The sequence below is a fragment of the Myxine glutinosa genome, chromosome 2, assembly GCF_964187855.1.
Source record: "Myxine glutinosa chromosome 2, kmMyxGlut1.1, whole genome shotgun sequence".
In the NCBI taxonomy this organism is placed as follows: domain Eukaryota; kingdom Metazoa; phylum Chordata; class Myxini; order Myxiniformes; family Myxinidae; genus Myxine; species Myxine glutinosa.
This window is the reverse complement of record NC_136262.1, coordinates 172,610,839-172,634,127: the sequence shown is the minus strand read 5'-3', so window position 1 is coordinate 172,634,127 and position 23,289 is coordinate 172,610,839. Positions and strand designations below refer to the sequence as shown.

At 42.9% G+C, this 23,289-nt stretch overlaps 1 protein-coding gene across 1 annotated transcript in view; it reads left to right on the top strand.

The window, feature by feature from the left end:
* HTT (huntingtin) overlaps nt 1–23,289 on the top strand; it is a 778,980-nt gene that overhangs the window by 682,447 nt on the left and 73,244 nt on the right. The window contains exons 62-63 of the mRNA XM_078772674.1: nt 7,288–7,478; nt 22,788–22,902. Coding sequence (XP_078628800.1) covers nt 7,288–7,478; nt 22,788–22,902 — 306 coding nt within the window. The remainder of the gene's footprint in view (nt 1–7,287; nt 7,479–22,787; nt 22,903–23,289) is intronic.

Below are 23,289 nucleotides of genomic sequence, written 5' to 3'. Positions count from 1 at the left end.
TAGACCTGTCCATCCCTGAATGCTGAAAAATAATTACAAAGTCCACAGGCTTTTCCTGCACATTTGGTTGCCCGGTATTGCATTCTAAAACATAATGGAGTGCCAATAATGTGAAACCTGAGCAACATTCCATGGGGCTGAATATCAGAGCACGGCTGGATGTGTATGGCCGCAGATGTTCAATACATATCGATACGCGAACGTGTGCACATGCACTCAGCCAATATAATATCAACAGATGATGTACTCAGACAATTACTGGCCGAATTGGCGGAGATGCTTTCAATGAAATCTCCGGTCTTGGTTTATTTGCCTGCAAGCCGACTTCCATATTTATTTTTTTCTGCTCACAGCCCTTATGACTTGTATAATCATTGGACACGCATCGATAGTTAAACACGGTCTTGCAGTTTCCAACTGTACACGGTTTGTGTGCGTGTTTGTATTGTGTGCTTGATAAAGGGTTCTAGTTTTCTGCATCATTGCTGAATGTGTGCCGTGTACATGATCCTCTACAGTCCGCACGATCTAATTCCAGACATTCATCTATTTTGATATTCTAAACAATAGCAATCATTGTAACTGCATATATCTTGCTGCAGTCATTCCATGCATTCCCCCTTTACATGGAGAAACAAGAAAGCATTAAATAGCGGCATGTCGGCTGATGGATGAGATTGGTACATCGAATGGACTTGGTGATTGTCCAGAGCCCTAGGGGTCTAAAATTTAAACTTCCAATCCGACTGCACCGTTTTCTGGCTCCCCAAGAGATCTAACCACTCGTTTCCCTCTTGCCCAGATGTGTGTGAATAGTCAACTACGCGTACTCTTTCCAACCCGTTCTTCCATTGGTATTTGTGCTGCACAGTTTTTCTGCATCCAACATGGATGTGTATGTGTTCTGCCTACTTCCTGCACAAGTACCCTTATTCAATTCTTCAAGATTCGACCCTGAGCGATCCTCGCCCATCTGATGCTCCAGATGTCATTTCCTGCAGCAATGCAAGGCCTCTCTTAAAGGCTACCATCTCCTTCCTCTTCCTACTACTCTGAGCAGAGTGTGTTCACTGTGTGTCACACAGCACTGTGTTCCCACCTTCTGATCTCAATCTGCTCCAACTTTGACCATCTGATCATCCATGCATCCATTCTAACCATTTTGACCTCTCCTGCAAGGTCATTTCATGATTACCTGATGTGGCCTACCTTTGAGAAAACCTTCCTCCCATTGTGATACCAGACTCCATATTTCCTCTTCCTGGACAGGCTCTCTACTGTCTGGACTGTACAGTTCCATTCAATGGAGATGGTGTCGCGGTCTACGTTCAGAATATAGTCCCTGTATAGAGAGTTATGACATGACGTGTCCGGAAATTTCTGGTCACGTGGGCCGTGTACGCCATTTTGTTTCCATTCACCGTGAATCGGTTGGTTCCATTCTGTGAGAAAATAATGAATATGACATGATCGCATGATCGCATGAAAAATATGATAAGAACATCATCATGGAGGAAACACATTTTTCTTGATGGCCAAATCCAATTTAAATGCAGTTTTATCTCCATTTCATTGTTATTCTTTTTCTCCTCATAATTATTTATTTTCTTCATTCGTTCCTCATGTTCACTGTCTATCTTTTTCTATCTGTATTTTCTTCACGTTTGACTTTCATGTCTTCACCTTTTATCTACTTGTTGCATTTTTCTGCCCATCTTAATTTCCATTTCCCTCCCTACCTCTAAATTTAAGTTGTGGACATAGATTATGTTGTGTTCACAGAATAATTAACTAAAATAAATTGTCTAACCATCATTATGGATTCAGGAAAAGTTTGATAAAGCGGAAGAGCCGCAGTGCTAATCATATGCACCACACTGGACACAGCAACCACGCCGCTGTGCTCTCGACAACGATATGTAGACATTCTGTCATACCGGTGCTTCACAGGCAGGGTAAATCATCAGTGTACCTGCCGTTCCTCGGATGGACATTAAGCCGTGTGTCCCATCTCCGATCATTAGTTGGTGGATGTTAAAGATCTAGTGGTGTCCTTTGCCCAGAGTAGATGAGTTATCACTGGCATCCTGAAATAACTACAAATTCCGGCCATAATTGCTGAGAAGCCAGTGGCAAACAAGCCACCTAGTATCACCTTTGCCAAGCAACCAAGGACCTTTATTCAATCTTCTCAAGCTCTCGCTACTTCCTTTTTTTCACTCACAGTTATCTTTTCTAATGTTCTACTCTCTTGATGGTGTGCACATCTGGCATGGAATGGTGTGCCTGCCTTCATTTCTGTCTTTTACTTTCCTTCTTCCACTTCTTTCAAATTTTTCTTGTTGGTTGTATCTCCATTTGCAGAATTCAGAAAGTTGGAGGAAGTTCTCCCAGAACTCAAAATGGTAAAAGATCATTATTCAACAACCAAATTGCGAAACTTCGACTTTCGGCCTTGGCTTCCAGGTTTGTTCATTTCAACTGGTTCTTTAATCTTTCTCCTTTTCCGTTAGTCCCCCATGCTTCATGCGCAGAATACGATTTGCAGTGGAGGATGATTCCCTTCTCCTCTAAGCTCCAGCTCTGTTCATTTATCTTCTCCGATTCATTTGGAACCTCATGGTTGTTGATTGTGGAACAGAGGTGACACCTTTTTAACTTCCAGCTTTGGTGTAGAGCTCTGTTCTGTCATGAGGCATGGATCCCCTTCCTCGCTGGAGAGTGTGCAGTCATTATCCTTTTCAGCACACATTCTGGCTGCTCGGTGTGGTCGCACACACTTAGGCCTCAGCCGACAAGGGGTCTGTGTCCCTTTTGCCATTTTCTGTGACTGATTGTCATTGTTTGGCAGATTGTTGTTACAGCCAGCCATTTTGCTTTCCCTAAGAGGCCGTAGGGCCTAGGCTGCTTGACACGGGGTCACTGATGGCACTCAGAGGAGTTCCCACACCATTCCGTTGTATATCTCTCTTTTTGGCGCAGAGAAAGACAGTTTGATTAGAAAACGGACACGTTACGCTTCACACACAATGGGAACAGTGTGCTGGGCTCGATAGAAACAAAATGGCTCCTAATTGCAGGCTGTCACCAATATCTGTATACAGGGACTCTAGTTCAGAATACCCTCCCTCATCCCAGCTCACCCTCCCATGCCCCACAGTCTTTAACTCCCTTTCCCCTCCTAAATTGCTGGTGTGTGTGTGTGTGTGTGTGTGTGTGTGTGTGTGTGTGTGTGTGTGTGTGTGTGTGTGTGTGTGTGTGTTTCATCATTCCACAAGTGACAATAAATAAAATGACATTTATTGATGTGCTATGTCTGTGGTAAACATAACATTTTAGTGAGGCATTATCGAGGAAGCAGCTCTACCTGGAAGGCCAATTATGTAGGTGGGAACCTGCAAACACAGTGCAAGGCCAGAAATCTATCTGCATCTGTATTTAAATGAGCAAACACACAACTCCAGGCCAGCATTACGTCAGACCTTCCGGTTCACCAAATAATGGTGGCAACTGGTAAAAGCTATTTCATGCTCCCTTTCAGTCCCTTCGATCATCAAGGGTAAGCATTCACAATGGAGCGAACTGCTGAATGGTGTCTTTGTTGAAAAGACCAGTGTTCCCACTTCCTCCTTCTCCTTTCCAAATCTTCCTCCCCTTACAGTCTATTCCCTGAATGAAATGAGCTTCTCACCTGCAAAGGTATAGTATCTCGACAGTCTTGACACACAAATCAGCAAATCGTCTTTATGGGCATGAGTGCACTCATGCTCAAAACCTGTTCATCTGAGCTGGCTGTTCCTCTTTGACTGCTTTTCCTCTTTGACTGCTTTTCTGAAAATCCTCAAGGCCTACCTCTTGTCCAATACTTTAATACCAGGTCATCAATTTGCGTTCACTTTGGCTAATCCACCCCACACATGCTCCTTCTGTTAATTCAGCAATGGATGCTCTGAAAGTCACGCAAAAGATCGGACCAGTCTTACTTGCTTTAAACACTTTCTAGCTGGTTATTAAATGTTTTGCCAATGGCGTGTGATTTTTCCTAGTCTGGCTGGTGGATTGTCTTCAATGCCTAATCGATGCATGCCCCTCAATGGCGTCCTTTCTCCTGCCTGTTGCTGGTTTACATTGATTACCTCTCACTCGCTCTCAGCCTCTTTGGAAAATCCATGAGTATCAACAGATCACACCCCTCTGTGCCAGAAAATGTCATAGCCCCTGTGATTTTAGTAATTTTGCTGGGCGGAGTTAAAGGCCCTCAGTCGGCCATCTTGGAACTGATCTTAAAAAACATTACTTGCATGGGTAAGCCATCATTCATTATGTGTGCCAAGTTTGAACAAGATAGATAAATGCATGTTTGAGAAATGGTCGAGGACGTGTTCAGTGTCGGGATTTTTACAACTGAAATGGCCGGTTGTCTATCGGTCGGCCATCTTTGATCAGATTGTAAAATAAAGTGAGGTGCATGTGTATGCCATCATGTACTGTGCTTCTGCCAAGTTTGAACAAAATCAGACCATGCATGTTCAAAAAATGGTTGGGGCACGTTTAAGGAACAAAATGGCTGCTCGGCAGCCATCTTGGATCTGATTGCAAAACAAAATGACGTGCGTATGTAAGCCATCATTCTTTGTATGTACGAAGTTTGAACTATATCGGTAAATGTATGTTCAAGATATGTTTGAGGATGTGTTCAATATCGGGTTTGTTTCAACTAAAATGGCCGCCAGTCGGCCACTCTGATCGCATCGTGAAACAAAATGATGTGCATATGTACGTCATCGTGTATTGTCCTTGTGTCAAGTATGAACAAAATCGGTCCATACATGTCAGATATGGTTGCGGACAGACACACTGATGCACGGAAGCACGCATGGATGGACGAGACCCAATCCATAAGCCTCCGTTTCGGACAAAGTCCAATGGGGGCTAATGAGAAACTGCTTATAATATTTCAATCCTTGAATGCATCCAAGTCCCACACGCTTACTGTGTAACCCTCTGGTTTACTTCCGCAATAAACCTCTGACCGAGGTCGAATTAACAATCTACCATGATCTTTCCTACGCCAATCATATTTCTAAGCTGACCTCAAGGGTAGGGAAACATCTTTGACTTCCCTGAAGAGCAAAGTTATTCTCTGCCTACTCTCAACTGACAGTATCTGAGACCTTTACCCACAGTGCCTTGAGGTACGTTTATCCTATGTCCGCTCGTGCTGCCAAGTCTCATTTTAAGCCAGTGGAAGCAGTCGAATCATCGTATTCATCCTGAGTGTAATCTATTGCACTTGAAAGGGGGTTGAGTGCAGACCCTCAGTATCTTATCTGGTCTTGTACCATCTGACCAATCACCCATTCATCTCTCTCAGTCACACTTGGTCAGGCAGCAAACAATACCTCATCACCCTCTCAAAGTCTCAGCCGGCTGCTCCCCCACCATTCTTTTTTCCCCGTCTTCTCCTGAATGTGGAATATTTCCTCTCCGAGCTTGTTACCTACGCCACCAAAGGTGGATGGAGGTTGTGTCCTTTTCACCCCTGTCTGTCTGTCCGTTTGTGAGCAAGATATTTCAAAAAGCTGTGGACGGATTCGGACGAAACTTGGTGGACAGGTTGGGTGTGTGACATGGACGAATATGTTGGATTTTGGGGAAGATCCGGATCTGAATCCGGATATGAGAATGTTTTAAGTGATTCTTCCAAATTGAGAGATAGTGCCAAAGACGATATCTCAAAACGTTATTGATAGATTATGACAAAACTTGGTGGATAAGTTGTGTAGGTGACGAGTAGAAGCCGATTACATTTTGGAGGTCCTGATCCAGATCCGGCCTCGCATTGGGATACAAAACATAAACTGTTCAGCCTGCCGGAGGTGTGCGCTCTACCGGGTGCCGCTCTGGTTCAGTCATGTTTTCCTCTCTCGTTATATCCCATATCCCTATTCCTGATGTTTTCTATTCTCACTTGGTCTCATGTCCAGTCCACCTGCATCTTTCTCCACATTTACTCTGTTTATAAACGTTAACTCTCCTCACATATACTTTGTTTACTTGTAATGTGTTCCCTTGTCCATGACTATGTCTATAGTTGTTACCTGTCTGTTTGTGAGCCTCTCATAATCAGGGCCCTTAGGGATATTTTGGGGCCGTTTGGTTCAAATTCTTCCAAAATCACCAAATTTGGCCCAGATGTTGCCCATGCCATACTCTTTCGATTTTTGACGGGCGCCAAGACGGGCGCCCCCCCCCCCCACCCCCGGGGGGCCCATATTGGCGAAATACGAAATGGCCGCCACCCGGATTAGAGGAAAATCAGTCAAATAACTAAAAGGTTTGGAATCATGTACGATACCACTGATACCACCTTTCAGGGGTTGTCGAGGTCGAGGAATCAAATTATGATGTTATTTTGATGATTCGAGGTCGAGGTCATCTTAAAGGTCATTTTTGAGTCAAACATGTCGGTTTTTGAGTTTTTTGTCAAGATTTACGCGAGGTTCACCATTTTATGTTTCTGGGTTGGGTAATCGAACTCTGACCTTATTTTTGACAATTAGAGGAAATATTTACATGTCTATCTCCTAATTTTCAGGCATATGCAGTTCATCAGTCTAATTACAAAGGTACGGATTTTGATGTTTTATGAACTGTATGCCATATCCTTGTGTTTAATTTTTGTGCGATCATGATCTGGGTTTATGTATACATGATTGTATACATGTCATAAATATGACGTCATTGGTCATGTGACCTGGCGGCCATATTGGATTTTATGAAAACCTTAAAAATGGATCCCGGCCTTCATTTTTCGATCGATTCATTTTGAACTTTGACCACTTATAGTACGCCATGTGATTGGATGCATATCCTAATTATGACGTCATAGGTCAGGTGACATGGCGGGATGGACCGGTACGGTCCCCGGATCATACCGCCCTTGGCGCCCGTCAAAAATCGAAAGAGTATGGCATGGGCAACATCTGCGCCAAATTTGATGCTTTTGGAAGAATTTGAACCAAAATATCCCTGAGGGCCCTGACTACCACCCTTGTGTTGCTGTGATCTTCAAAATATCTGTGATCTCTGTTAAAAAAAACGTACAACCCACAGTCTTAGCCACCCCACTTTTTTTGTTGGGAATATGGGGTAGCTGTTTGTGGTGGATCTCTTTGCAGATTTAGACTTCTTTGATCTTAGGTCACCTGGTTTTGCACATTATTTGGTTTTTAATGACCTTTGATGGCTTCTTTTTCTTGTTTTCTTTGATATTTTGGGTCCCAGGAATGGCAAGCGGTCGAACCTTTGTGTCAACTCCTCGAGAGCACCTTACGGGTTGGCCATCTGGCGTGCCGCTCTGGTGCTTTGCATGGCTTATTGTACCTGTTGGAATGCCAGCTGCCTGAAGAAGCATCTCGACAACTTCTACCAACAGTTTGCAGCTACCTGCTGCGCAACCTCGAGGGAATTGCACAGTAGGTGTAACATTAACCATCAGTTCACCTCATCGATGTGATGCCAACATTTTTGAAGAGCTCCATATTGAGCTCGATCTTTTATTCGATATATTAAATAAATCCTTGATGAAGAAATGTCACATAGAGCAAAATTGACTTTGTGCTGAGTGTAAAGTGTAAGTTTGAGACAATGGTAATAGGTCTTTACACCATGGGTCTTTTAAGCAAAATTGTATTTCATGATATAATGATGCATACTCAGTCTACGTATTGTAAAAAATGATAACATGCATTTTATCGACTAAAAGTTTAAAAGTTTATTTCCTACCATAGGAATCGAGATGGGGCTGACGACGAGTCTTTTTTTCTATGCAAAGTTGATAGTGGAAAGCAGGGAAACAGCAACAGCAGGAGTGCAGGCCACAACATAGGGTAAACCTGAAGCAAGAGCTAAGGGGTGGAAGAAAGAGTGAAGGGACGGTGGGAAGAGCGGAGAGGAAGAAATAGAGTATGAGCTAGAACGGCACTTGGTAGATCGCATACCTCCACCAGGCTGAACAGGTAACGTTTTGTATCCCTCTGGATCCAGAACTGAACCAAAACCTAATGGGCTTGTTCTTGTCGTCGCCTACCGGACTCATCCACCAAGTTTTGTCATAGCTTGCACACAACTTTTTTAAATAGCATGCTCTTTATCATTTTTGGCCCTATCTCTCAATGGTGAAGAATCATTTATAAAACTAGAACGGCACTTGGTAGATCGCATACCTCCACCAGGCTGAACAGATTATGTTTTGTTTTGCACTGATTGTTCGGATCTGGATTCGGACCTGAACGAAAATCTGATCCACTTGTTCTTGTCACCTAACCAACTCATCCACCCAGTTTTGTCAGAATCCGTCCACAACTTTTTGAAATGTCATTCAATATATAGTTTTTAGCCTTATCTCTCAATGGTGAAGAAACTCTGAAAAATAAATGTCTCAAATCTGGATCTGGATCTGGATCTGGATCTTTACCAAAATCGAATTGATTCGTCCTTGTCGCACACCGAACCTGTCCAACAAGTTTCGGCCGAATCCATCCATAACTTTGAGGCATGCTGCAAACAGACAGACAGCAGATAAACAAAATAAATAAGAAATAAAATACCGTAAATGGTGATTTATCCAACGTGGAGAAAAGAGAAGCTGCCATTTCGGGCCTTTACTTCTACCCTTTATCTGAGCAAAAGAGGTGTCACTCCAGCATGAACCTCCTTTGTTCCAACGAAGGGTAAGGCCCTAAATGTCACCTTCTCCTCTCTCCATGATCACCATTTAAATTATTTGATTTCCTTCTTGTTTTTTACTTATTTTGCTGCCCATGCAGATCGCTCATTTTGTGCTGAGATTAGCGGTTACATTCTTTCAAAGAGAGAGACAGACAAACAGGGGTGAAAACATAACCTGGATACAAGCTGAGCACAACAAGAAGGGGCTAAAACAACAGCAAGAGAATACTGGTGATGAAACAGCAACAGAACAAATAATCAGAGAGGTGGGTGGACCAAGAGTGGAGAAAGCCCGATATCCTGGAAAGGAAGGCGGTCGGTGCACTTGCGGACGGTTGGCGTGAGTAGCCATCATGAAACCTTGGAGGGTAGAATGACATTGACAAAATGAATGAGCAAGGTGCCTCCACAGACAGGACAAAAGAGTGGAGGTGAGCCTGCGTTTCAGGGAGTATCACCAGAAGTGGGTTCACAAGGAAATTGGATACTGGAGGCCACTCGGTCCATCATGCCCGTGTCACACCAACACAACGGTAAATAAATCCGTTAAAACGACTTGATTTCATTGGGGGGAATGTGGGAGGAATGGGAATGAGAAATGGGTGGCAGGCTCGGGGATATCACAAGGGTGTCGTGATTATTTTTAAAAATGGGGAATGTGGAGCGGGGTTCTGGACGAAGGCGATTTTAGGGTGAAGAATACACAATACTGGACTATACAGTATACAGTATCCCTTGGCGAGACCCTCTCACAGACATCATACTCAGCAATTATGTACACAATCTCACACATCCATACTCAAGATACTGACAATATCCCCATACCCCTCTATCACAAATGCTTCCAGGTACCTATTTAATTCCAATTTAAATTTATATATTGTTTCTGCTTTTCCTACCTTTCCAGGGAGACCATTCCATGCATTAACTACTCTCTGAGTGAAAGACCCCTACCTTTACTACCCTCGTAACTCTCTTCTTCTTTACTCTCAGGCTATGGCCCCTGGTCCTATCACTTTCTATTCTGCTGAAGAACTCCTCTTCACTTATTTTGTCGATACCCTTCATTATCTTAAACATCTCCATGAGATCCCCTCGCATTCGCCTTCTCTATAATGTATAAAGCCCTGTCTCCTTCAGCCGCTCCTCATAGCTGAGTCTAGCTAGGCCCGGAATCAATCTAGTACCCCAATGCTGTGTACCCTCCATGGTAGTAGCTATGTCATTCCTGCGATGTGGTGACCAAAACTGGACACAGTATTACAGATGGGGCCTCACTAAATTCCTGTACAGTGTTAAAACCACCTCTTTTGATGTACAATCTATCCCTCTATGGTACAACCTAAAAGCCTGTTTGCTTTAGCTGTAGCAGCGAGGCACTGCCCATCTCTAACAGAGTACACAAAAGGTGTGCAAGAGCAGCAACGTAGGTGTTCAGGATACGGGCATGATGCCGAAGTTTGTACTTGTAATCACATATAGGACAAAGGATATTATCAGAAAGTTTCTTTTCACCTGGATTATTAGAACAGGCATAGACAGATAATGCAATGTAATATACAGGATTTGAACCTCATGGGTTCCAGCTTCATGACCTTATGGGAAAACCAACTAAGCCAACTTTATATCTTTGAGACAAATACAGCAGCTCTACCTTTGAGACAGCAGTAGCAATCGATGGTTTTCGAGATATTTTTTTATCATGAGTTATAAATGTTATTTACACTGTTGCTGTCCAACGAGATGGTGCGTAGGCAGCCCACTTAACTTTGAGCTGCCTAGACTGGGTTTGATTATCGACCAGACTATAAATTGTCGAATTGATGCTTTATAGGAAGGGTGTTGCATCACAAAGTGTGCTGTCCCTCAATCAGATGGATGATGAACTAGGTGCTGTCCCTCAGATGGACGACGAGCTAGGTGTTGTCCCTCAGATGGACGACGAGCTATGTGCTGTCCCTCAGATGGACGAGGAGCTAGGTTCTGTCCCTCAGATGGATGACGAGCTAGGTGCTGTCCCTCAGATGGACGAGGAGCTAGGTTCTGTCCCTCAGATGGACGACGAGCTATGTGCTGTCCCTCAGATGGACGAGGAGCTAGGTTCTGTCCCTCAGATGGATGACGAGCTAGATGCTGTCCCTCAGATGGATGACGAGCTATGTGCTGTCCTTCAGATGGACGACGAGCTCGGTGCTGTCCCTCAGATGGACGACGAGCTAGGTGCTGTCTCTCAGATGGACGACGAGCTAGGTTCTGCCCCTCAGATGGACGACGAGCTAGGTGCTGTCTCTCAGATGGACGACGAGCTAGGTTCTGTCCCTCAGATGGACGACGAGCTAGGTGCTGTCCCTCAGATGGACGACGAGCTAGGTGCTGTCTCTCAGATGGACGACGAGCTAGGTTCTGCCCCTCAGATGGACGACGAGCTAGGTTCTGCCCCTCAGATGGACGACGAGCTAGGTGCTGTCTCTCAGATGGACGACGAGCTAGGTTCTGTCCCTCAGATGGACGACGAGCTCGGTGCTGTCCCTCAGATGGACGACGAGCTAGGTGCTGTCTCTCAGATGGACGACGAGCTAGGTTCTGCCCCTCAGATGGACGACGAGCTAGGTGCTGTCTCTCAGATGGACGACGAGCTAGGTTCTGTCCCTCAGATGGACGACGAGCTAGGTGCTGTCTCTCAGATGGACGACGAGCTAGGTTCTGTCCCTCAGATGGACGACGAGCTAGGTGCTGTCTCTCAGATGGACGACGAGCTAAGTTCTGTCCCTCAGATGGACGACGAGCTAGGTTCTGTCCCTCAGATGGACGGATGAGCTCGAGGAGCTAGGTGTCATCTACTCAGACGAGTTGGTGGATGTAAAACTCTGAACAAATTACAAATTCCTGCCATCTTAATTCAAACGTCACGCCTTGCCAATCAGGTCGTGAAAGACTTGGGCCCAACACCTTCCCTTTTTTCGACCCCACGAAGAGGTGGGAATATTCGAGGCTGTCAAAGTAGTGCTAGATTTATATGGTTTTGCTCTTTACTCGTTGCAAACGAATGTATCGATTAGTAATAGTTCTCAGTAAATACATCTTTTTATCATCTTTATTCTTCCTTATTGTCTCTATCCCCTCGTCATCTTATGAAACATTTTCATCTGCTTTCTCTCAGCAGCAACATTTTCCACTTCATCCATCTTCTATTGCGAGTTTTGACAATCAAACTCGACTGCAACTCGTATCTCGAAACTTCCTTGCATTTTTCAATTATTTGTTCACTAACCATTTCCTCTGACTTTGTAACCTTTGCCTTTTCATATCCCATGTGTTTCCTTTACAGCTAATTTCATCAGGTATATGTCATCCATTCTTGTTATGCTCCATTGAGTTAAGGTAATTCACGCAGTCAGTTAGCTTTGCCTCAATATCCATAAAGTTTCTCACTGCTCACACATGACATGTTTGGTTTTTAATTATCCCCCCAAGACCCCCAACCCTGGCCCCCCACCCACCCCTCCCATTGCATTGTATACATGATGAACTGCATTCATGAGCCCTCCCTCCATATTGGCCTCCATTTTGTAACAAAACAGCAACACGGCTTTCGAGCACTTTTTTTTGAAGAGATAAGCCACAAATATGATCACAGATGCACGCATGACACAAAACACATGTGTGAATAAGAACCTTGGATACATTAACTGTAAGGTCAAGCAAAGCTCGGCTGTTGTCATTTTAGTGGAGAGAAAAGGCAAAGAAACAATGGCAAACAAAAAGGCACCCATGAGGTATTGTGCTTGGTTTCTAGCAATTATTCCAGGCAGTCCCCGGAGCGCACAGTCCTCCTTCAACTCTCAAAATAATTAATTCTTTTAAAATGTAATCACCTTTTGAGTTGTGCTGCTTGCTGCTCCCCACATCCCCAGCCTCTTTGTTTCATGTTCAGTGTTTAACCTAATGTTGACAATCCATGACTTGTGTTTACTGATAAGCCTTCTCATTCCCATATTTGAGCAGAGGAAACTGCTCCTAAAGGAGGATCAGATGGGAAATATGGTAGGGAAAAGAAGAATGGAGGGTACGGGAGAGGGCCTTTCAGAGAAACGGTCGGAGGACAGAGGGGGGAGAGGAGGATATTATCATCAAAATGTTGTTGATCGTCCTTTGGAAGTAAGGTGTGTTTAAGTAAGGTTTAACTTGTGTTAAATAATTTCCTTATTTTTAGGGAAAATTGTGAGTTTTTTTTTTTTTAAGTGCAAGGGTGTCAATATTTTTGGCCACGACTGTATGTCTAATTTGTGGAATCCTTTCAAGTTGTGAAAATTTTGAGTAGTCATTGACCGAGCCTTGGGTGTTCCTTCTAAATAATGATGCTTTCAAAAAAGGAAGTAAGCATTACACGTCAAGCACAGCTACCTGAATTATTTCAAAGCTTCTTCACAACAACAACAACAACATGCATTTTAGGCCATTTTCCCTGCTAGAGCGGGGGTTAGCCTTGCGGTCCCCATGACACTTCTCCATTTTGCCCTATTTTCTGCATCTCCCCTTGTTAACCGCCTTGCCCGCATTTCTTCTTCGACCACCTTTAGCCAAGTCTTTCTCGGTCTTCCCCGTCCTCTACTTCCTTCCACATTCATTCCAATCACTCTTCTCAACCAGTCACTTTCATCCTTCCTCAACACATGACCAAACCATCTCAACCTGTTCCTCTTCACAGCATCAATCACAGGCTCTATTCCCATCATTTTTCGCAATTCATCATTTGTCTTCCTCTCTCTCAACGATACTCCGCACATCCATCGAACCATTCGCATTTCCACCCTTTCCGGCCTTCATTGCTGCTCTACGTTCATTACCCATGTCTCGCTCCCATAAATCATAACACTTCTCACACATGCAGCATACACCTTTCACTTCAGCTTCAACGACACTCCCCTCCTCGTCAACACGCCAGCTTCTCATTTTCATTGAAGATCCCATGATATTCTTCATGCAAGAGGATGTCACTCCAACATGAAACTCATTGGCAAGTCCTCATTGAGGATATAAGGGGGAGTACCAAAACCCTCTACCTTTTGTCAATAGCATGGTCAACCACAAAATTCCAACCAGAAGGCACATAAGAATATGAACAGCATGCAACAAACCCATTGGGCAACACTTTAGGCATCATCCTTAGACATGTTTCTGCTTTCAGATTTCATCAGCAAGACAGAATTGGCTTATAATGTCGAGCTATTACAGGAATCTTGTCTCCTGCTTACTTCCCGGTACTCTACTGTGTGCATGTTTGTGGTGGGAAAGTGAAGCACATGCTTTCCCACTTGCAAACCTCACACGTCATCAGTGACGTTTTCATTTACCTCCCATTATCCGATATTACATTGTCACTACAGGTAGAGTCTGCACCTGGATGCTTGTTGGAATGACAATCACAAAGAACATTCATATATTACACAGTTATTTATGATCAATGATGCTTATGATTGTCAGCAAAATATAAGGTAAAACTTGATTGGGGAGGGGGGGGGGGGGGGAGGAGAGGACAGAGAAATAATCCATCTTGCCCAGTGGGATAGTTTATTGGAAGTGAGTAATCTTCAGACAACAGCTGGTACCTTAGCTCCCACACAAATATATAATCCATGGCAAGTCACATACAAGCTTGCAGTCCTCACAGTGGTTAATTCCAGTACAGGAATATGAAAGGCAGTGGTGCTCAAATTACGTCCTAATTCGAATGAAGTATGGTCTAATTAAATGGTGCTCAAATTTTTACCCCACACATATGTAGCGAAAAGTGGGGTAAAGCAAGTGGTTCACTTTATCTGTTTGTCTGCAAACACCAGTTTATGCTCGAGGAACAACTTCATTTCAATTTAATGTTATATTTTGACCAGGAATTGGAAAACAAACTGTAGTTTAGCAAGTTGTACTTTGGCTCTGAATTTGTCCGGATCGCACATGCCCAGAGAGGTGTGAGATAAAATTTTAGTCTATCTGCTTGTCTGACAGTCAAACAAAATTGAAAATCATTTCAAACAGGAAACTTACTGTTTTGAGCAATGACCTAAAGGACACAAATAACTTAAATAATGTGTTAAATAAGGTAGTGTTAAAAATGTTGCATCAACGGCGGTAGCACATTCAAAAGGAAAGTACACGACCTTTAAAATCTTTATTTAATTTCTATTGAATTCTATACTTGCACACTAGAACACAAATCACTTTTTTATCACATTGAAAATGATTGCGTCGCGCAGAACTTGGACAAAATATGGCATTTTTGTCATCTTGACCAATCAAATTTTCCGCTTGCAGACCCCGCCCGTGTCCTTGTTTCTCAAGACTGTGCGGGGTAAGGTGTTCTATGAACTCTCTAGTTTCAAATAAATCTATCTCTAGTTTCAAATAAATCTATCTCTAGTTTTAAAAGAATATAAAAAAAGGATTTTTATGATACATAAAAAGAAGACGAATTCTTCCAACATATTTATGTAAATTGTTGAGGTCACTATCCTCCGCAAAGAAAAGTGGACCCACCAAGCGATCATGGAGAAGGCCACCCCACACATTGACCTTTGGACTGTCGCGTATGTGTTCAATGGCCACATATGGGGTTTCCAGAGCCCCAGATCCTCGCATTGTGTCGGTTGACCTTCCCCGATACTCGAAAGCAAACCGTTTTCATCTGTGAACATGACCTTTTTCAGGTAATCTTCGTCATCCTCTATGCAACTGAGCATTTCCAAGACAAACGCCTTGCTTTTGGGTCATTCATTTGGTTTGAATTCCTGCAGAATCTGCACCTTATGGGCATAAAGCTTCCGTCTTTTATGCAAAATCCTGTGTACAGCAGTGGTTGGTAGTCCCAGTTCTCTGGATGCGCGTCAGATTGATTTTCTGGGACTTTGTTGAAATGATTCACACACTGTTCAACATCTGCTGCACTTGGTCGACCGGTGCTGTTCTCTTTCTGACAACTTCCAGTCTTCTTAAACCTCTTGTACCACTCTCTGATGCTAGTCCATGATGGCGGATTCCTTTCATACCTTGTATGGAAATTACGCTGAACTTGCGTGTCTGATCTCATCTCGATGAATATTTGACGCACTGAGCTTTCTCCTGTGGAGTCGCCATTTTATTTTACATTAAACCACCAGACCTGAAAAAAGAAAACTTTGAGTTCTGCATCATATAAAAGAAAGAGTATCGTTGTATCATTTGTGGTACGAAATGCATTAACAACCAAAGTTGTCCATGTCTTTTTGGAACACCCTGTGTGTATATAATATGATTTTTTTTTTTCACCCCTTCGATCGATAGGATCCATTTGCGGCGTTTGTTCTTCGCACGCATGCGGATCTACAAATTGCTTGAGATTGTGTTGTTAGTTTAATTTTCGTTTTCCTACCTCTGGAAGTTGCAGAGCAGCAGGGAGTAGATGCAATCTGTACCCCATGGCGACGAGAATGAATCAAGTGTCGTTGAGTACCTGCAAAATACGCTACAAATATCCGAGTTTACTATATCTCGAGGTTATCATGGGAGGCTTTCCCACATTGTGTTAAGCACACCTGCATTGCTTATGAAAGACTCACAGTTCAGACGCAGCAAGGTAGCAAGTGCCAACAGACTTGGCTCCAAACAGTGGGGGCATCAACAAACTTAACTCAACTACGATGTGGTTTGGTTTTCAGGATCATAAAAGGAGATTAACGATATGATTATGTCCATTCAACCTGATAATGATCATTTTTGCTGATGCCACAAAAAGTCACTCACCTGGCCTTCAGAAGCAATGTTAACTTCAGAGAATGGTTCAGTCGTTGGTTTCACTGTGTTTACATGAAGCCTTTTAAGAAATAATGTTTTTTCACAAGGCCTTGTGCCAATCCTCTGGTGTGGGAAGAATGAAAGACATTTGAACATGTGTAGCCTGTATGTAATGGAGTGCAGTGGAATTTGTTCTGTACATTAGAAAGTTGTAAAAGTAATCATGAAGCACACGAAAGGATTGAATGCGCAACATTCCGGGGTGAGGGGGTGATGTGTGTCTGGTGGCATCTCGTGGCAGGCTCGGATACAATCATCGTTTTGTTGATGATAATGTGGCAAACGTTACATGGAAACATGAGATTGTTCCGCCATTTTAAAAGACTGCCCGATGATTATTGTCCATTCTTCACAATACATCTTGCACCCATTAAATGTACCTGAGTGAAACATGGCTGATGTGTTTATGCCCGACCTGGGGATCCTAAAACTCGCCACTTGCAAGGAGAAGCCAGAACATCCAACAAGACATTTTTCAAACTGACTGGGATCAATGAGCCATTCATCAAGGTGTCATGTATTAGGGGAAGGAACACTCAATACAGACAATAGATTGCAATTATTGTTTTCTCACACATTCGTTTAGACTTTAGAGCAAAGTTGTGAATTATTTCACGATGGTTGCTCGGTTCATGTTGTTGAAATTCATATTAAACAATATTTAATTAAGCCACCCCCTATAGGATAAGGGTGTGTTTCTGCAATTAGTGCCCCCAATTTTTTTAATGGTATGCCAGACTTTCATAGACCCCTCGGAGTATTAGACCACCATTTTTTTTTCTTCCCTCACTCTCAATTTCCAAACTGTATCAATGTCCGAGCTGTATCTCAGAGCCGGCTGGGTCTTTCTGAATGAAATATTGCATCAATAATGGGAATACAAAGCTTTAGGGGTTGACATAATATTTGACCTTTACCTAATTTTAAAGTCGTGACCGAATTTTAAGGTCATGACCTAATTATAGACCTTTTTCACCATAACTCAACTGGGGTTTGTCCGATCGGAACAGAATTCAAGGTAGCCTGAAGTAAGTTGCATTTATGCTTAATTTACACAATACCCCTCTGGGTTAAAGGTTAATGGGTTAAACCTCTGGATTTAACCTCTGCGATTAACCTCTGGGTTAAAGGTTAATCTGGGTTAATGGTCAAATGGCGTGTGGAAGAAAAAAAAAAGTTTTTTTTTTGTTATCATTCAATATTGGTAATGCGGAATCTCAAAGACCGCTTGACATTCTCAGATGTTCTTACATCATAATAGTGTACCTGCCCTGACGCTGTACACCTGATATTTGATTAGTGTCCTTGACCTACTTTTTTGGATTGTGACCTAATTAACAAAAAACACAGTTCATAACTTTAATAATTCTCCTCCGATTTTCATGATGTTGTGTTTTATGGATGGATTATAGATGCGGACACATTTTATTAATTTCCATTCTATCCCTGAATGTTGAAAGTCAAGGTCATATGGTGGTCCGAACAAAATATGCCATCATTGATTGGATCGTGGGCTTACCCTTGGCGATCGCTTTGTTATCACAGATATTTTATTCTTTTTGTCATTGTTTTAATGTTCATTTTAAACGTGTCCTCGACGATGTTTTAGTGGTGCAGCCTTTTTTAAGCAGCCCTTGTCAAGTTGCACCCAAGGACATCAATGGTGAGTCACATAGTTTGGCCTGCTATGATGAGCAGACAGTAGACAGATTACTTCCCGAAGGTAATTAGTGAGCCATCTGGGTTTGTAAATGATCATCCAATATGACATGACAACTTTGCTGAGATGATCTTAGGAAGCTTAGAAACCAAATTCTTCAAAAGCCAGAACCCCCTCTCCCACCACTCTTCCTCCTCCCCTGCCCCCAACCCCCTCATCCCCCATGCTACTCATGTGTGCACAACTGGCATTCCACCATTTATCCTCCACTGACCTTACGACTGCTCGTTTTTCTAAATGAGGTATCGTTTTATTTGATGTTGAATGTCAATGTCACAACTGACATGCAAATGTATTTAGAAAATGAAAGTCTTAAATTAGTTACAAAAGGAAATCTCGACATAGAAGGAGGATGATACCTGTCATACCCATGCAACATTCATGTCCCCTTTTCCCCTTACATGCAATCTACAAGCACACTCACCCTCCACAACACCAACCCACACCGCACATTCATTCCGACCCGTCATCTACTCAATGGAACGGTGAACAACGGGGGAAGTCAGGTGTGAAAAGGCACTTCGTAGATAGGACATCAACAATCACAACATATGCAATATGAGGGGGAAAAAAAAAAAACAATTTAGGGGGAAGGGAGGGTGAAAGGGAAATTCGGAGAAGGGTGCATTAATGGAGACAAGTTGAAATACACCCAAGACTGAGAATCAATTTTTCAATGAGATATCCTCGTAATCAGAGTTTATCAAGTAAAAAGCTGTGTCACCATCAGTTGTTCCCCATAATTTAGTCCAAACCTGAAATCCATCGGGTAGCTCTACCCCAAACTCCTTCAATGGCTTCTATGTCCTCCCTTCAATACGACAACCAAAAAAAAACCGATCTCGGTTATTAAGATGATTCCTCACTATAAATTCCTGTATGGTGTCAACATCACCTATTTAGATCCATAAACTATCCCCCTGCGAGTACAACCTAATATCCGATTAGCTTTTCCCTTTGCTGCCTGACACTGCTTACGCCCTGGATCTACAACCACCCCAAGACCCTTCTCCTGTGTAGCACGCTTAAAAGCTGCCCCTTGCATCATGTAATTCCTACTTCGATTACTCCCACCCATCCACAGCACCTTGCATTTCCCAATATTGTTTCGAGTTCCATGTCATCTGTGAATTATTAATGCATACTCTTCATCCGATCCAAATGATGTAAATTGCAAGTAACTGCGGTCCTCCTACGTGATTTAGCGGTCCGCATCGTGACTCGTCAGATTTTACTTGTAACCCTGCTTGTGACCAAAATCGTCCAAATGGCATAATATTTTCGGCGAAAAGTAATAAACTCGTTATATCTTTCCAAGAAAAAGTTTCACTTCAGAGTGGTGATTATCAACCTCTTAGCTTCGGGATGCTGAGATTGTGTCCAAGCAAGGCTGCAATTTACTTGCTCCCCCAGCCCGACCCAAAACATCCCTTGTAATCTCCACCAGAAATCTGCTGGGGGAGTTAATAAGGGAACCTTGAGATTTAAATCTAAACGGCTGGGGTCAAAAATAAATCCAGGAAGAACCGAGAAGACTGTATTGGCTTCAAACAAAGAGCCGCCATCTTGGCACGATTGTAAACTTTTTCAAGAGCCTGGAACAAAAACAGAGTACAATGTGACGGCACACAGGGTTGCTTGCATTGCTGTATTTATTTTAGACTAGTACACCCGCTGATTACGGGAGTGGCAGGGAGGGTCATTCCTCTTGGGGTATATAGATTACAGTCGATCTCTGGACGGATCTCAAGAACATTGGGTGTGTGTTCATTTACCAAGTTTGTTGTGGAGAGATCGCCAAATGGATTAAGCATTCGAGCAAGCACTCCATTCAAAACCGTTAAGGAACGGCTGGCCTGGCAAGCGCTAGCTAGCTGCTTGGTAAATGAGCACAACCCGGTTTTCCTCCCTTTCAGTTTCGTATCAAACAGCAGGAGCGAGTTTCAAAAGTTCGCTACGAAAAATGCCACGGTAACGGCAGGAAGGGCCATGTTATTAACCCAACATTTGTGGGTTATATAGAGTACAGTAGATCTTCGCTCAGTTCTGCAAGTAAACCTTACTTCATGGATGTCGAGATTCCTCCAAATTTCTTCATTTAGTGTTATAAACAGCATTAGCGACTGTTTAAAAAGCTAATCATACATGTTTGTGGTTTATAATATTTTTACTTCCTGTAGAAGCCGTTGCTCACACGGAAACGCCATTATATCTATAAGCTATTTATACACGTTATCACTGCAGGCAAAACGCCTTGGGGAAGTGGAACATTATTCGTATTAATATTGTTTTGAAATAACATTAACAATATGCGATTATCATTAATTTTGTTATGAAAAGCGTCTTTAGAAAAACGCCACGATAAATCTTCTTCTTTGGAAAAAGGCCATGATAAAGCTAATTTAACATTGATATACAGTCATGTGAAAAAGTAAAGTTTTGTTTTGTAAAGTAAGTTTTGTAAACCCCATGTAAAGTTTTGACTTTTTCAACATACAGCTATTTGATCTTCATTTCAACAATATTGATAGATAAAGGTGATATAACATAACAAATATCATGAAACATTTACATTTTGTAGTCCATTGTATAATTTAAATAAACATAAATGCAAATTTCGCATGTGGAAAAAGTAAGTACACCCCGACATTTATCACTACTTCAAATACCGAAAATTAGAATCAGGTGCACCAGCTCAGATGCAAATGATTAGAACATCTTTAGAGAGGATCTTGGAGGAACCTGTCTTATTTAAACCTCAGACATTTCGTTTGGTTTGCTCTTTGTTGTTGAAGTGTGCGGCGTCACCATGCCTAGATCAAAAGAGCTCTCTGATGACTTCAGAAAGAAGGTTATAGATGCCTACGAGTCTGGGAAGGGATTTAAAAAGATCTCCAAACAATTTGAAATCAATCATTCGACTGTCCGGAAGATCATCTACAGGTGGAGAAGATTCCAAACAACTGCCAACTTGTTGAGGCCAGGCCGCCCCAGCAAGTTCAGCCCGAGAGCAGACCGCAAGATGCTGAAAGAAGTCTATAAGAACCCCAGAATGTCATCACGGGACCTACAGGTAGCTCTTGCCACTGTTGATGTCAAAGTGCACGAGTCTACCATTAGAAAGAGGCTGCACAAATTTGATCTACACGGGAGGTGTGCCAGGAGGAAACCTTCGCTGTCTAGAAAGAACATCATGGCAAGACTAAAGTTTGCCAATGAACACCTAGGCAAAGACCAGCACTTCTGGAAGAATGTGCTCTGGATAGATGAGTCAAAGGTAGAGCTATTTGGCCACAGTACCAGAAGACATGTTTGGCGAAAACCAAAGACAGCTTTTGACCACAAGAACCTGATACCAACTGTAAAGCATGGTGGTGGAAATATTATGGTTTGGGGCAGCTTTGCTGCATCAGGGCCTGGGCAGCTCACCATCATAGAATCCACTATGAATTCTTCATTGTACCAGAGAGGGTGCTTGAGGATAATGTGAGGCCGTCTGTCGGAAAGTTGAAGCTCAACCGAAGGTGCCCCTTGCAACATGACAATGACCCTAAACATACCAGTAAATCCACCAAGGAATGGCTGAAAAGAAAGAAATGGAGGGTTCTGGAATGGCCAAGTCAAAGCCCGGATCTAAATCCCATCGAGATGTTGTGGGGGGATTTGAAACGAGCTGTGCATGCAAGAAACCCCTCAAACATCACACAGCTGAAAGAATTCTGCATGGAGGAGTGGGCAAAAATTTCTTCCAGTCGATGTCAGAGACTGGTAGACAGTTATAAGAAACGCCTACTTGAGGTTGTTTCTGCCAAAGGGGGCAATACCACCGATTAGAGCCAAGGGTGTAGTTACTCTTTCCACATGCGGATTTTGCATTTGTGTTTATTTAAATTATACAATGGACTACAAAATGTAAATGTTTCATGATATTTGTTATATTATATCACCTTTATCTATCAATATTGTTGAAATGAAGATCAAATAGCTATGTTGAAATATGTTGAAAAAGTCAAAACTTTACATGGGGTGTACTTAATTTTTCACGTGACTGTACACCTCAACACGCAACCCCATTGACGGCAATGGCGGGGAAAACCCGCTCGGGGGAGAAAACCCCCTTGGGGAGGGGGGCAAATGAATGCGTTACAACCTTCATTATGTAACCCTTGGTCATCCTGTCAAGTTTGGTTGAGATTGGATAAGTAACGACCGAATGTATTGGCGTTAAAAATTCGTCAGACAGACGGACAGACAGACACGAAATGGCGTATTTTAGTATGATGATGCATTTCGAGCAGATTAAAGAAAGTGACAAAGAAATGATCAGTTTAAGGAGGTGAAAAACGCATAATGGAAAATGTGCAATTTGAGCTTTTCTTCAACTACTGTTGTCATAACAAGTTGAGCTGGACCTGGTACCCATGAGCTAGCAGGATGGCAGATTTTAATCTCGTTCTGGGTTCACTTGCCAGCTTAATTTGTTTCCTAACATGATGTCCTCCTGCAGCTGTGTGAACCTGCACAACCAGCAGCACATGCTGCTCATGTGCGCAACGGCTTTCTACCTCATCGAGAATTACAACGACGACCTGGACGTGGAATTTTCGGCACGTGTTGTGCAGGTACGTGCCTCAACTCTGCCCGAACACCTTCATTGTTGGCACTCGTCCCGCCGTCATCAATATCGTTTGACTTTGTGCATGTGATTGAGTCGTGCAGAGCTTTTACTTATGCATTGCAGACGTTACCTGCCGGCTATCATTCTTCCTGACAACATGGCCTTTACCTCGTAGAATGGATGTTCTTTGTGCGTGCAAGGCATTAGCACAAAGGTTGTTTGCCCGAACCATGGGGCTATGTGACCTTAGAATGAATGGCTTATTTATTGGCTTCCCTTTTGTGTTTCTCACACTCGACTCGGCGTGAGAACTTGCTTTCAAAAGTCAGGTTGCCAACAGTGCAACAGTCTGATGCATGCAGCTAGGCCCGAAGCCTCACGACATCATAGC